This window comes from Lactuca serriola, chromosome 1, assembly GCF_051521515.1.
Source record: "Lactuca serriola cultivar US96UC23 chromosome 1, Lser_US96UC23_V15, whole genome shotgun sequence".
NCBI lineage: Eukaryota > Viridiplantae > Streptophyta > Magnoliopsida > Asterales > Asteraceae > Lactuca > Lactuca serriola.
In genome coordinates this window covers 2993225-3008376 of record NC_136408.1, presented here as the reverse complement: position 1 = coordinate 3008376, position 15152 = coordinate 2993225, and the positions used below count along the sequence as shown (strand labels likewise).

General features: G+C 33.3%; 1 protein-coding gene across 1 annotated transcript; it reads right to left on the bottom strand.

Annotated features, from left to right (window-relative positions):
• Positions 1-11611: 11611 nt before the first annotated feature.
• On the bottom strand, positions 11612-14438 carry LOC145080509 (transport inhibitor response 1-like protein). Its single transcript, XM_079023179.1, has 3 exons — positions 13574-14438; positions 12880-13381; positions 11612-12807 (listed from the first exon to the last, which is right to left on the bottom strand). Exons 1-3 carry the CDS (start codon positions 14116-14118, stop codon positions 12031-12033), a joined length of 1824 nt encoding a protein of 607 aa, XP_078879305.1. The 5' UTR covers positions 14119-14438; the 3' UTR covers positions 11612-12030.
• Between the last annotated feature and the right edge of the window lie 714 nt (positions 14439-15152).

Below are 15152 nucleotides of genomic sequence, written 5' to 3'. Positions count from 1 at the left end.
AGTAGGGATAACAACCACGAACTATTCTAGACTATCCCGTGGAACACTAGCAGGCTCGCAACTTGTAGGTGTTGTGAACTTGATGTTCACCGGTCTACTCTAAAAACCCATTGACACGTATTGCAAGAGGGGTCTAGAAAACGATACTGTCAATAAACGAGATAAACTTGTTATTAATCCGGGAGTATGGATTAAGACATCGTTAATTGTCCTTAGTGCGAGAGTATGGATTGGGCACAGTTTTAGATCCGGGTGTATGGATTAGATCAGGAGATTAGTTTTAGATCCGGGAGTATGGATCAGATCAAGAGGTTAGTTTTATATCTGAGAGTAGGGATCAGTCAAAGAGTTGTTTTGTATGGTGAAATTGTATAAGTTTGTGAGTTCTAATATATATATATACTTGTATGATATAACATTGTGGGTTGAAAACCCTATATGCTAACCAGGCTTCTAAGCCTGACCCACTCAGTTTTATTTGTATTACAGGTAATGACACAAGAGTATAAGTCGGATGACTTGATGAGAGATTTTGGATTATAGACCAGTAGTTTTAAATAACTGTTGTAAGGTCTGTATTGTATTGTTTATGCTTTTGGTCTGTATCGGAACATGACATCCCGAGATTTTGTTATTTAATGAAAATACATTTCTTCAAGAAAAGTTTTGATAGATTCTTATCATATTTTGTTTTGGGAACAAATTCCGCAACTGTTTTCTTTAAAAAGATTACTCGGATTTTAAAAACGAAGCATAAACAAATCGGTTTTTTCTGGCCGTGAAATTGGGGGTGTCACATGCATTCCATTAGATTGTCTAGAATGGTTTGTGGTAGTCACCTATACTCTGCTAGATAACTGGTTCATCAAAAGTCAAGTCCTCTCATCATCATCTCATCATTTTCATCGCTCCTTACTACCCAATATATTTTATATAAATATATAAGAAAATACATATATGATTAATCAAGAAAATCATATAATACATCTAACACATATATCAGGTAATTCAAATAATAGGGACATATAACATTTAATCACCTAGATACTTTATATAATATATATATATATATATATATATATATATATATATATGTGTGTGTGTGTGTATGTGTGTGTGTGTAAGATGAAAGTAACTATGCACTCATTTGCTAAAGTGGATGACTGGAAAGTTGGGCAGCGCTTCGCTTTAACACTTGGTCTTTCCTTTGATGTGAGCTTGATTCAATTATCACTAAGTCTTAGTTTAATATTTCTTATGATTAATTATTAGTCTAGATTCCGCAAGAATCCTAATGTATATTGAGAGTCTTATCAAATAAGGACCAGCCAAGTAGGAAAGTTGGGAGGCATGACCATTTCGGCGTATAGCCTTTTTGAAATTCAACAACCAAGCCAACATGACCATTCTAGGCACCTCTCCCCTAAGTAGATCAATTACTATAACGACATGGAATTAGTGATAAATCTTATATATAGACTCACAACAATGACTATTAATATAAATATAAACTACACTAAAATAGGGTTGAGTGTAATTTAACTTACAAAGATGTCCTAGACAAAACTCTGGAAGTTGCACTGGTGGAACTCCATCCAACTAGCTACTAGATGTCAGACACTCAGGGACCTCAGGGCTTCTCCAAAATACCCTAAATCTAGGGAAATTCGAAAAATATAAAGAGATTTGAGAGGTTTTGATTTGGATATGTATAGTGAAGGAATGAACTCTTGGAAGCTACTTATAGCCAGTTATAGGCACGCGTTGCACACAGACAAGGTGCGTAGCGCACCCTGTCTTGGTCGGCAAGGGTGCCTCTCAGAAAATGGATATGTGGTTTCTGGTGGGTGGAGTCACGTCGCTGATGGGGTAGGTACGATTTAAAACTTCAAAAAATCATAACTCAGCCATATGAACTCCGTTTTTGATGTTCTTTATATCAACGTGTATGTATTTTCTAGTACTACAACTTTCATTTAAACCCATTTAACAATATATGAAGATTACATTGTTAACAACCGTGTAAAATTCATAACTTTTACATATGGGCTTCATTTTCGACTGTCTTTATATCGTTGGGCTCATATTAACCACATCTTTAATTCTTGTTTAGATTGTTTCAGCTAACAATCATCTGATCTAAAATTTGATTCTGTGACAACATTGTTGCACTGAAACTTCGCTAAATCATAACTTCCTCATACAAAGTCAGATTTGGATGTCCTTTATATGCACGCTCTCAGTTTTACGATTACTACGACTTTCGTTTAGATTACTTAGGCTCATAAGTAACCTATCTAAAATTCACTTTTTACGACGCACATTGTCATATGGGTCGAACGTGGAACTTCAAACGATCATAATTTCATCATTATATGTCGGATTGGAGCATTCATTATATCTCTGGAATCCTCATCGCGACTACTACATCTTTCATCAAGGATATTCGACCTATTTATTATTCTATTTTAGACGCGAATTTTATTCTTATTTTATTATATCGCTATAAGCATGTATATTACATATAATTACACATAAATCACATAATACTCAAATATTTTTCTTTGGTTATTTCTTAAAGGTTTCAATTTTTTACCATTACAATTACATCATCTTATTAATGTCGAGTGAGAAAACACGAGCGTTACAAATTATCCATTTGTTTCTTTCAAGATATCATTGTGGATTGAGTTATGGATTATGAATCAACCTAACAGCCTATCACTTGTTTCTCAATCTTCCAATTTATGATGATCAAATCGGACTACTAATCAAGCACATAAATCAAGTCCGGGCTAGGTCTAACACAGGTATATCATCATCAAATCACCAAGGAGCCCACGATATCACATTTTCCGTTATAGTGAAAGGAAACAAATAAACTTTGTCTATACAACTTTTTTCTACAAGCTAGATAGTGTTAGACAAAGACTAAGACACAACTAACTTATATCCAAAGAACTCAAATGTCTCTCCGTTTTAAGAATAAAAGATATTATCTTCTTAGATTTGCTCGTGATTGAATCCATATCTGAGCGTGGGTTTCTCCAATACTTAAATATCTATTAAACACTCATGAACATTAGTCGCAATTTCCATGTTATGTCTAATATCTATAGGAAATCTACTAAAACTTCACGACAACCTTAATTCAGTTCTCACTCCAAAGAGTATGACTGATTGTGGAGTACGAGTAAATTCATACTCGGGAAGTAGGGATCTAAACATGCAAAAATGAAACACAATATAAATTAATTGTAAATGGTAACATGCTTAAATATAAATAAATCTCCATTATTTAATCACCAAAACAATTACAAAATTTATTCTTTGTTGTGAATGTTTCAAACACTCAACTAACTATTAAAATTTACATCATCTCTCAAACATATTCTCCTAGCATGCTTACTATGCTTTTCTTTGTTCCAAGTAATAAAGAGCCGCTACAGATGTTTTGTGATAATGAAGCTACTCTTTATTACTTGGAACAACTCCAAGGTCTCCTAGGAAGTTCTTTATCCAAATAGCTTCCTTGGAGGCTTCACTTGCAACAATGTACTTAGACTCGTTGGTAGTGTATGCCACCGTCTTTTGTTTGGAACTTTTCCAAGTCATTGCACCACAATTCAAAACAAATACACATCCAGACTATGACTTAGAATCATCTATATCTTTCTGGAAACTGGCATCATTATACCTATTCACTACAACCTCAGATTCGTCACCATACACAAGCAACATGTCCTTTGTATTTCTCAAATACTTAAGAATGTTCTTGACAGCCATCTAATGATTTGGTCCTATATTTTCATGAAATCGACTCACCATGCTCAAAGAATGTGCCACATCAGGATGAGTACTAGTCATTATGTAATGATTGATCCTATAGCTGAATCATACGGTACTCGACTCATCCTATCCATTTCATCATCATAATTGGGACATTAAGTGTTACTTAATTTGGCACTATGATGCACAGGGATAGTTCCTTTCTTGGAATTTTTCATATTTAATTTTTTCAATAGCTTATCCATATAAGTACCCTGACCAAGTCTAATTAAACACTTTGATCTGTCACGATAAATCCTTATACCAAGTATGTATGTCGTTTCTCCCAAGTCTTTCATTGTGAAACACTTTCGAGCCAAGCGTTTACACTATCCATCTCACGAATGTTGTTTCCAGTGAGTAGTATGTCATCTACATACAATACTAGGAAGACCATGCCACTCCCACTAACTCTGACATATACATAGGACTCATTTGGACTTCTAGTAAAGCCAAACACTTTGACTTTCTCATGGAAGAACATATTATAGCCACGCGATGCTTGCTTAAGTCCATAGATGGACCTCTCAATCTTACACACCCTATTTGGATACTTGACATGTTCAAACCCTTCAAGTTGCCTCATGTACACATCCTTAAAAAGCTTCCCATTAAGGAAGGATGTTTTAACATCCATTTTCCATATTTCATAATCATGAAAAGTAGTTATCATAAGTAATATCATAATAGACTTTATCTTGGTTATTGGTGAGAACGTTTCCTCATAATCAATTCCTTGAATTTGAGTGTAACCTTTTTCTACCAATCTAGCCTTGAATGTGTGTACATTCTCATCCATGTTGGCCTTTTTCTTAAAGATCCATTTACATTTTACTGTCTTAAGACTAGGTGTAGGATCAACCAAATTCATATATATATATATATATATATATATATATATATATATATATATATATATATATATATATATATGTCATTTCCAAAATGAAAAAGGGTACTTTTTACAACGTGTTGGTAGCGAGACTGTTCAGAATTTTGGTTGTATGGAATACTTGAGTACCAAAAAAAAGAGTTTCCTAAGCTTGGGATAAAAAATCAAATCTAGTTTTTTATTGAGAATATGCATATACTTACCCAAAAGAAAAATTTGTGGAGATTGAGACAATATATCTTACTCATTAATTAGATATTTTTGTTCATCTAAGGACTTTGTAAATATGTCAGAGTGTTGTTCATCAGTAGATTCAAATCTTAAGGTCATCTTCTTTTTTGTACATTATCTCATATGAAATTGTTCGATCTCTATTGGATTGAGTTGTGAGTATTTGACTTGCATTTTTATTATCATAGAAGATAAAAGTTTTGGTCTGCCTTATCTCATAGTCCATAAGTTGATTGTGAAGCCATAACATCTAGGCATATTTCATATTTGCCACGTAATCCGCGTTTTAACATGTAAGATATGTTTGATTTTTGCTTTAACAACTTATCAACATGTTGGTATGGCAGCCTACGTATATGTTTTTTCTGTCTAATGTACATCCTATACAAAAACTAAGGGATAATGACTTAAAACGATAATATAATTTTTGATTTGTACACATTTGTTCACTAAGTTTTTTTCATCCACATTTGCCCTTTTAACTTGTTTAAATGTACATATTCAGTACTTATGACCGACTACTCCAGATAAACAGGAAAAAATGACTTGATAAGGTAATATATTTCTCAATTAATACACATTTAGTCGTTATTATTATTATTATTATTATTATTATTATTATTATTATTATTATTATTATTATTATTGTTTACATATTTTGTCCTTAATATTTTTTTGTTTCAAAATAAGTTGTTGTTTGTGTACACATTCAGTACTTATGACCGACTTCTTTAGGTTTTCTCACGACATCCTACATGAGACAATTATTAATGAGGTGTTCGAGGCTGTTGATGTTTATGGTCACCATGACCTCAGCTGCTTGGTTGCTTAGGTCTTGTGTTATGAACGTCATAATTTCTTCATACAATCTCATATTTAATGGTCTTTATATCCACATGTTCGTATTTGAGTCTACTACAACTTTCGTTTAGACTACTCCCATTAAAAAATAATATATGTCTACTTACGATCTTTATATATACTTGCGTTCTTTATGAATGTATGTATGAACGTTTTCTTATAAAATCATAAGTAAAAATATACTACTTGTTAACAGGAGTAATCTAAACCAAAATTATAGTAGACTCAAATACAAACGTGTGATATAGATCGTTAAAATCTGAGATCGTATGAAGAAGTTACGATGTTCAGAACACAAGACTTAAGCATCAAGCAATCGAGGACGCGGTGGCTATAAACATGAACAACCCTGAACCCCTCATTAATGATTGTCTCATGTATGCTTTCGTGAGAAAAACCTAAGGAAAACGTTCATAAGTACTGAATTTGTAAAAGAACAACAAGGACTTATTTTGCAACATATATATATATATATATATATATATATATATATATATATATATAGAGAGAGAGAGAGAGAGAGAGAGAGAGTAAATTACTGAAATCGTCCTTATGGTTTGGTAAAAATTGCATGTTTGGTCCCTAACGTTTTTTTTTGCACTCGGATCGTCCATGTGGTTTGATTTTGTTGCGTTTTTCGTCCTTACATATATAAAGTTAGGGACCAAACGTGCAATTTTGACCAAACCATAGGGACGAAAAACGCAACAAAATCAAACCACAGTGACGATCCGAGTGCAAAAAAAACATTAGGGGACCAAACATGCAATTTTTACCAAACCATAGGGACGATTTCAGTAATTAACTATATATATATATATATATATATATATATATATATATATATATATATATATATATATATATATATTAAGGACTAAATGTATAAAAAAAATATTAATGATTAAATATATACAAAATGATAAATATATTATCTTATTAATTTATTTTTTTAAACTTACCTGGAGTAGTAGTTCATAAAGACTCAATTAGTAGGTCGTAAGGATTCAATGTGTACTGTTAAACTAGTTGAAAAAACAAATATAAATGAAAAAAACTCAATAACAAAATATATACAAATCAATAAATATATTATTATTTAAGTCAGTATTGCAAAAAAAAAAAATAATAAAGAACCTTGGTGTACCGATTTCGTTAAAATAGAAGAATTTTGCTACCTATGTGACTATTATATCATAACTATGAAACAGTGATCATTTAATGATAAGATACTTTATATTTAGTTATTGTTGTGATTATCCCACTATATTTTGATATAAAGTACCAAGATAAATTAATAAAAATAGCTTTCGATCAAAACCAAATCCCTAATCAAAAGACACTTTTGCCCTCTCCTCTGCCCTTCACCAAACTGTGTGTTTTTAGGGATTGGGTAGGGGTAATGTGTCAACCAATGTCCAAGTGTCGGAAGGAGAGACCATGGTCCACTCTCATATTAAAAATGGTAAAAAAAAGCATAGAGAAAAGGAAAAGGCAGAGTTCTAATTCTCACCATTCATTTAAAGTAATTTCGCATACTCATTTCCCACTTTGATGGTACTAAGCCCATTGCCATAACAACAAACAAGATAGGATATGATGTAATAAAGTCATGACCAAAAGATCTCTCTCCTAATTATTGCTACTTGTGTTTTGATTCGGTGTGGTGATGCTTTTATAACTTGTATTAGTAGTACTAAAGATTGTACGTTAATGTTTAGGTAATTCTGTTATGGAGTCTCCTTTGAAAGGAATGTGTAGACTGTTATTAAAATGGAAATTTGTGAAGTCATAGTGGCATGGCTCTAATAATATGCTGACACGCGGAATTTTAAAAAGAACTTTGATGTTAATAATTAGTATAACAATAAATTTTTGTATAATACTTTATAATGTTAGAGTTTAGACTATTCATTGATGTAAAAACGCTTTTGTGTAGTTTTACATCATTTTTATATGCTTTTGTGCTGAAGTAGTTGTACACCATTTTTTTATACAAAATATGATCTTTAGCATAAAAAATGTTGCTGAGTTGGAAATATGCCTAAATGCATTATAAAAACTTTTTGTTTTAATGAATGTCTCTAGGTACAATTGGATATGTCAATAGTGTTACAATAATTTGTATCTATGAAGATAAAAATTATAAGTATTATGTATTTTAATATTTTTTTAATAGAAACTACAATAAGTGAGTCTAGTAGTTCAAATAATAGGTCACAAATGATCCTTATGTAATTTGTAGCACGGTTTGAATGTTCTAGGTGGATTTAAAAGTATTTTTTATTTATATTTATGGGTAATTAATAAATATGTTAGGTTGTTATTTCTTTCTTGTTACACTTTACAGGTGTTCAGACTCAAGAAATAGGTAGAAAATCAAGTTTAGGAACAAGAAGTCCTCGCAACATCGTTCTATCGTAAAATCATTCAACCAATAAGTTGGAGAACTTTGGATTGAAGTCACTGGGCCAACAAAGATATCAAGATATCATGTTACATTAGTTAAATATAAATTGGACAACTCTAGATTGAAGATAGAGGTATGTCACATTAGTTAAATATAAGTTGGACAACTCTGGATTGAAGTCACCGGCCAATAAGGAGATCATGTTCAGGATGAGAGAACAAAGGACACACCAACATTCGACAATGTCTTTGTAAGTTTGCAAATTAGTATTTTACATTAACTATGAAAGTGTTATGTTTCTCTACTATTGCTCCATACGATGGTATCTCGATGGTGATACCATGAAGGATTTAGAAGCTAAACATCCATACAAGTTATCCATATTTATGTTTAACATCATATTTTTTTAGTCTTTCCTTGTAGTGGAGATTGATAGTGTCATTGATTACAATGAATTGTTTCCTAAAAGAATTTCGTATAGGAAAGACGACTTGAAAGCACAATATAATTTGGACGTCTATATGGAGAAGGGTCTATTGTAGCCATAGACATGCAAATTTTATTAGCAGGTAAGTCATGAAAAAGAGATGGTAGATACGTTACTCTCAATGACATATTCATTATGAAAACTATCAGTAACGTGTCTCCAAAAATGTTATGTTGCTTGCGATTTTTCAGTCTTCGAGTCCTCCAATAAAGTGACCCACGAATGGGCCAATGCAATCTTTACCATTGTCCACGCTTCAACGAGTTGGTTGTCTTTTTTTGGTTGTGATGGTTCGGTTATGGGTTGGGTTTTATGAACATCTCCGTGTAAGAGTTGGATTTTAAAAATGTACTTGATTTCCGATTCAAACAGGGGTTGGGTTTTCGAAACATATTTAGGAAAAGTTGAGAAGTTAGTGAATGGGGGTGGATTTCAAATAACATAAAATGATTGCAGACCTTGAAATTGAAATTGGTTAGGTAGATAAATAAATGCGTCTAATTGTATTGGTAAAGTGGTGTCGAAGGATCGGAATAAAAAACATTCATAGTAAATTATGTTTGAACTATTAACATGTGACAGGTTCCGATCATATTTTAGAGTGATGTTATTATAGAGAAATGTTTGAATTAATTTGAGTGAAAAAATGATTGAATGGCACTACAATGTTATAAGGTTGATTGAATTAGAAAGTTTAAAATTTTAGTATCTATAGGACATTTAAAAAAAAAAAAAAAAAAAACGGTTGTGTGGCAGTAAGAGGGGAGAGAAGAGAGAGTGAGAATCAATGTACTGAAATTTCACCATGGTAACAGTAAGTACGGAAAGAAAATACCAACCAGGGTAGTGTTTCAAACATTCACGATATAGCCATATTATCCCAGGGCACAATACAGTTGGTATATACCCGTTGGCCATATAATTTAATAAAATCGGCAAAATTTTATAGAATATTGATGTATTAGGTATTAATCCGTATTATAAATATATACATATATATATTATGTTTATAGTTAAAAATAAAAATAACTGGCTTTATTTTAAATAAATAAGGACTATTATAGGTCTTGAAAAGGCATAGCCCTTTAGAAGTTTGGCAGCTCCATAAAGCAAATTCAAGTGGTGGTGACATCTGAAAAGACTGTTTTGACCCCACAATCTTTATTTAAATAAAATATAACTATCAGTGTGCACAAAGTACAAGTGGAGAATGCAAAAGAATAGAAATATGGGTTAGGTGTGTGAAGGGACCACCAATGTTTGTACTTTTATTTTTTCTTTTATCAATGTTTGTACTTGTACAATTCTTTCCACACATCATCCAATGGTCTGCCTTCACCATCAATATCACTTCTTATTTTATTTTCTCATTGTATCATCGTACAGGGTATTTTGCTCAGTCTTAATAAAGTAATTTTTATTTAGTTTATGATTTAAATTAATATCAAAACTTTGTTTTGAACTTTTGATATTAATTTGGTTTGAGTAACGTTTATGATTTTATTTGAGCGAAATATTATCTAAGGTGTAACATGTGTATATATATATATATATATATATATATATATATATATATATATATATATATATATATATATATATATATATATAGGGTTAGGTTATTTTGTTTTCACTATCTATTGTGTGCCCGTATGACTGATTCTGGACCAATCATTTTAGTTATTTTAAGAAAATAATTAATGCATATTAAATGTTGAAGATATAATAGGTATTAATTACATCTTCAGCATTTAATATGCATTAATTATTTTCTTAAAATAACTAAAATGATTGGTCCAGAATCAATCATATGGGCACACAATAGATAGTGAAAACATTTGAACCTAACTATATATATATATATATATATATATATATATATATATATATATATATATATATATATATATATATATATTTGTGATTACTTAAGTTACAATCTTTAACATCATACAAACAAAAAACGAAAGTAATCGGGATATATTAAATTTTAGGATTCTGATTATGAGATTACAATCATAAGCTCTATCATACATTTTATAATTGTTATATCATCTACGATTTTTCGTCATTTATGTTCGAAAACTTATGTACAATCTAAAAAAATTGTTTGTTCATGTTGAAAAAAATCTTGTTCATTCAACTCCAAAAAAGGTATTAGATATCAAAATGAAGCCTAACAGAGCATCACAATTTTTTTCCTGTATTCTCGAATTAGATAGAGCATTACGACAAGCAAGATAAGTTCATTTGTGATCTTGTACTTTTAAGTGTACATTGTAACAATAATATTATTTCTTTTCTTTTTCGTTTAAAATGTATTATTTTTATTTGTTGTCCTTTGTATCTATAAAAACCATGGTTAAGAAATTAAGTTGATTTCACCAACATCTTAATGCATATCAAGTTATACAAACACAATCTTACAAACAAATTTCGATGACTTTAATTGTGGTAGGATTGGATTCCAATCCCAATATAATTTTGTGGGAGCTCATATATACACATAATAGTAACAATTTATGTTGTGTATTAAATAATAATTAAATAATTAATAATATAATGGTACTTAGAATAATAGAAAATATATGCCAATTTAGCAATCTACAACAACTTGTACTTTATGCAATTAAGACTGGTACTTTGGTCGATATTTGGTAATTTTCCCTTCTAAGAAAAAGATCCACCTTTCTTTCTTTCCTACGAAGTACACCAACAGAAAGATACGACATTCAAGAACCAAGTCAAACAAAATGAGCCTTAACAACTTGTACTTGATGCATCAAAAGTTATACATTTCTCAAGATTTGGCCATTTCTTTTATTAGGACAAAAAAGCAGCCAACCCAATCCAGATTTTTCCAACCGATCTCAAGTTGAAGTGATTTTTTTACCAAAAGATATCTGAAAACATAGTATTCCAATAAAGAAGATATGAATGTATCATTAAGAGGACATCATATACCTTCCGCAGGTATGAATCTAAAAAAAAAAAACCTAACATCTGAATACAACATGAAGAACAGGATTCAGATTTTAAAGGTCTCTGCTACCAAATTAAAGAATACTATCATCAATTCATTATCATCTCTACCCCTCTGCTTCAAGAAACTTCACAAACTTTTAATATCTAACCACTTTTTAGGATCAAACAAACAAATCAAGATGGCTTTTTTTTTACTTCCATACCCACCTCAAAGATCCAATCTTTTATGGCAAGATCAAACTCATGTTTTTAAGCCAAAAGACAGCCGGGTTGTGAACGGATCATTAGGTGACCCACGAATCTTGAAACGGGTATAACTGAAAAAGTATATAAAATTCAAAGGATGTTGACAAACTGTGGGGCATCGGGTCGTGGGCCATCAAGAGAGCGATACATATAAAGTGTATCAACGAAATCGCCCCTCACCCTGTCTTCTTCCTCATCTGTATCCTCATCCCTACGAAAAACTTCCACCACTAATTTGGGCAAGATTCTAGCAATCTCCATGCACCCTTGGCGGGTGACCCTACATGATGACAGCCAAACAAACCTCATATTGTAAAAATGGTGCAAACCCGATTGTAAACCCGAGTCACCAAACGGGCTATCTCTGATCTCCAGTTTTTGCAAATTTGTGCATCCTTCAAGAACATATTTCAACCCAGTATCACTGTCCCCATTAAAAGCCACAGACAATGTTCTCACAAGTTTACCATACTGCCCGATGTAGCTAAATGCCCGGTCGGTCAGCAGCCCGGAAACAGCTAGACGGGTCAGCTTCTTACAGTTCTTGACAATGGCTCCAAAACCCTCGTCCATGGGCTCACCCGTGACCCGATCCGGTCTGTATCTCCCTATTATACACAGACGAAACACAACGAGATCCGGGCAGTTTTTGGACATGGCTACAACCGCTGCATTTGTCATCTGTTGACAGAAGTAGAGGATGGATTCTAGTTTTGAACATCCGATGGAAATAGCAAGGAGACCTACTTCTGAGACTGGACCTTCGACGTTTTCTGAAGCGTCTATGGGGAAAACCCGAAGCTCACGAAGATCTTTACATGTGTCTGCCACCGCCTGAAGTCCTTCATCACAGATGGAATCAAGCGCCTGGAAGAAATACATGGAAAAAGAGTTTGAGATTTTTCAGAATTTTGGATCGAGAAAGTTTGGAAAACTTACCCAGAAAACCTGTAGTTTATGACAGTGGCGGATGGCTGGGCGGAGCTGGTGGGGTTCGATGCTAGCGTAGCTGAGATTTAAAGAGGTGAGATTAGCATAGAGCGGTAAGAGCGCCGGGAGATGTTCAGGTGCGATTTCACGGAAGCCGGAGAGACAAACTATCGATCTGCAAGCAGCAAAAGCGGAAGTGTAATCGGGTTCTTGTTGTTGACCGATGACACCCAGCGTACTGAAGGAGCCAGTGCCTAAATGGGTTAACTGCGGTGACCGGAGGATTAACCGGTAAAGCTGCCCTATCGAAACGTAACGGTTCAATCTAAGCTTCTTTAACAATGGTGATCTTGCTACTAGTCTCTCTAAGGCCTCGAAATTAAATGGGGTTTCGACGCAATCGAAACTCAATGACTCCAAATGGGTCGTACCCTCCGGTGGAAAGAAAGAAATCCAATCCACTTCATCGTCGGAAACGTCGTCTTCAACCAGCTCAAGAACACGAAGATTTCTGATTTCAAAATGAAGTATAAGATAATATCATTTAATTAATCAATCTTCATTACATTTCAAGCGAAATGAACTGAATTGTTCATGAAATTAACTCCGAAATCGGTATCAATTACAGATCGAGGTATGAGTTAGTGATGTAAACAGATCTAAGAAGTAGTGAGAAGAATGAAATTTGAAACCCTAGATTTACCTGCACTCGCTGGCGATAATTGCGAGTCCGCTCGTTCCGAAACCTTCACAGCAAACTAAAACAAGCTCCTTGAAATTCGGAAAGGAGTGAGCAATCATGGCGAGATCATCATCGGTGATGGACATGCGTTTCAGGTAGATCTTCTCCAGCGAACGATAAGCAGTAGCCATGGCAGACACCCAAGGGCTAAAGTGCGCACCCCAATCAGCCGGCAATAAGCTAAAATCAGCAAACCGGGGTTTTCCCTTCAAAGAAACCGACCGGATTCTCTTGAATCGGTTGGTCACCCGCCGTGGAGCCACAGAGTAACAGTTTCCGATGAACAGATCCGATCTGGTGTACGCTTCCGCGCGGTACCATGATTTGCAGACGAGCGAAACGGCGTTACGGTCACGCCGTGATTTCAAGAAAATTAAAACGTTTTCAAGTACGTTTTCAAGAACCTGATCTGGGTACGGCGTGAAAAACTCCCCGGGTTCAGGTCCGGCGCCGGTAACGGAGTTTCTCAACTTACCACCACCGCAACCACCGTCATCTTCAGACATTTCCGACGACACCCACTTCGATCTAGCTTGATGAGATTATAAAAAGATTGAATCTTATTCTTCAGATCAGAGAGAGAATCAAAGATTATACTAAATTTAGGAGGAAAGACGCTTGAAACTAATAATTTAGGTGGTTTTTTCTTCTCGCTCTCTTTCTACAAAAGTGTGCATAGGGATTCTCCATGCCCTCTTGTTCTATATCACTGGCTCTTTATTCATCTGCGAAATCTAATTGGCTAGACACACACACACAGACCTCTATTATTTGGGGGTTTTGTCTTTTATATTGTACTGCTGCTACCCACTAGTACATTGGTACATAACATAATGGTTACCCTAATTTCTTATAACCAGACGGATGGGATGTTAATTTTATATTCGATGTACAGTGTCACGCTCTTTAATATAAGATTCAGGTTTCATGCTTATGTTTATCTTTTTACTAGGTCATATCAATCAATGATTTTTAATTTAGTAAAAGCCTTTGTGCGACTCGAATGTGTATGGAACCCCATGGGCATAATATCATATTCAATATCATGCTCATAAAAGAAAACTTTGCGTTGGTCAAACTGGTTTGTTACAACTTATCCCATTCAACAAACTCATCATAAATCCCTCATCGATTTTCTGGAAGAAAAAAAAATGTTTCTTGAAATTTGATTAACGGGTTTAAGTACGTTTTAAATTTAACTTTTATTTTTGTTAGTTTACTTTATACCGTATTCTTTTTCAATTTCATCTAATTTTATGACCAAGCCACATGTATATATGCATGTGTTGCGTAGAAACAAATTTATGTGAGTAGAATGATGTTGTATGCAAGGTAAATAATTTTTGTTTTTTTCTTACCTTTTATGTATTTTATTTTTGAAGGTTTGTTTCATCGTTTGGTGGTGGAAACTAAATGATTTCATGTTGAATTTTAAGATGTCTAAATGATTTAGAGACAATTTTGGTTGGTAAGATTGTTGAAGCCATGGATATGTTGAATGAACAAAAAAGATCATTTTAACCTTCTAAAAAAACATAAA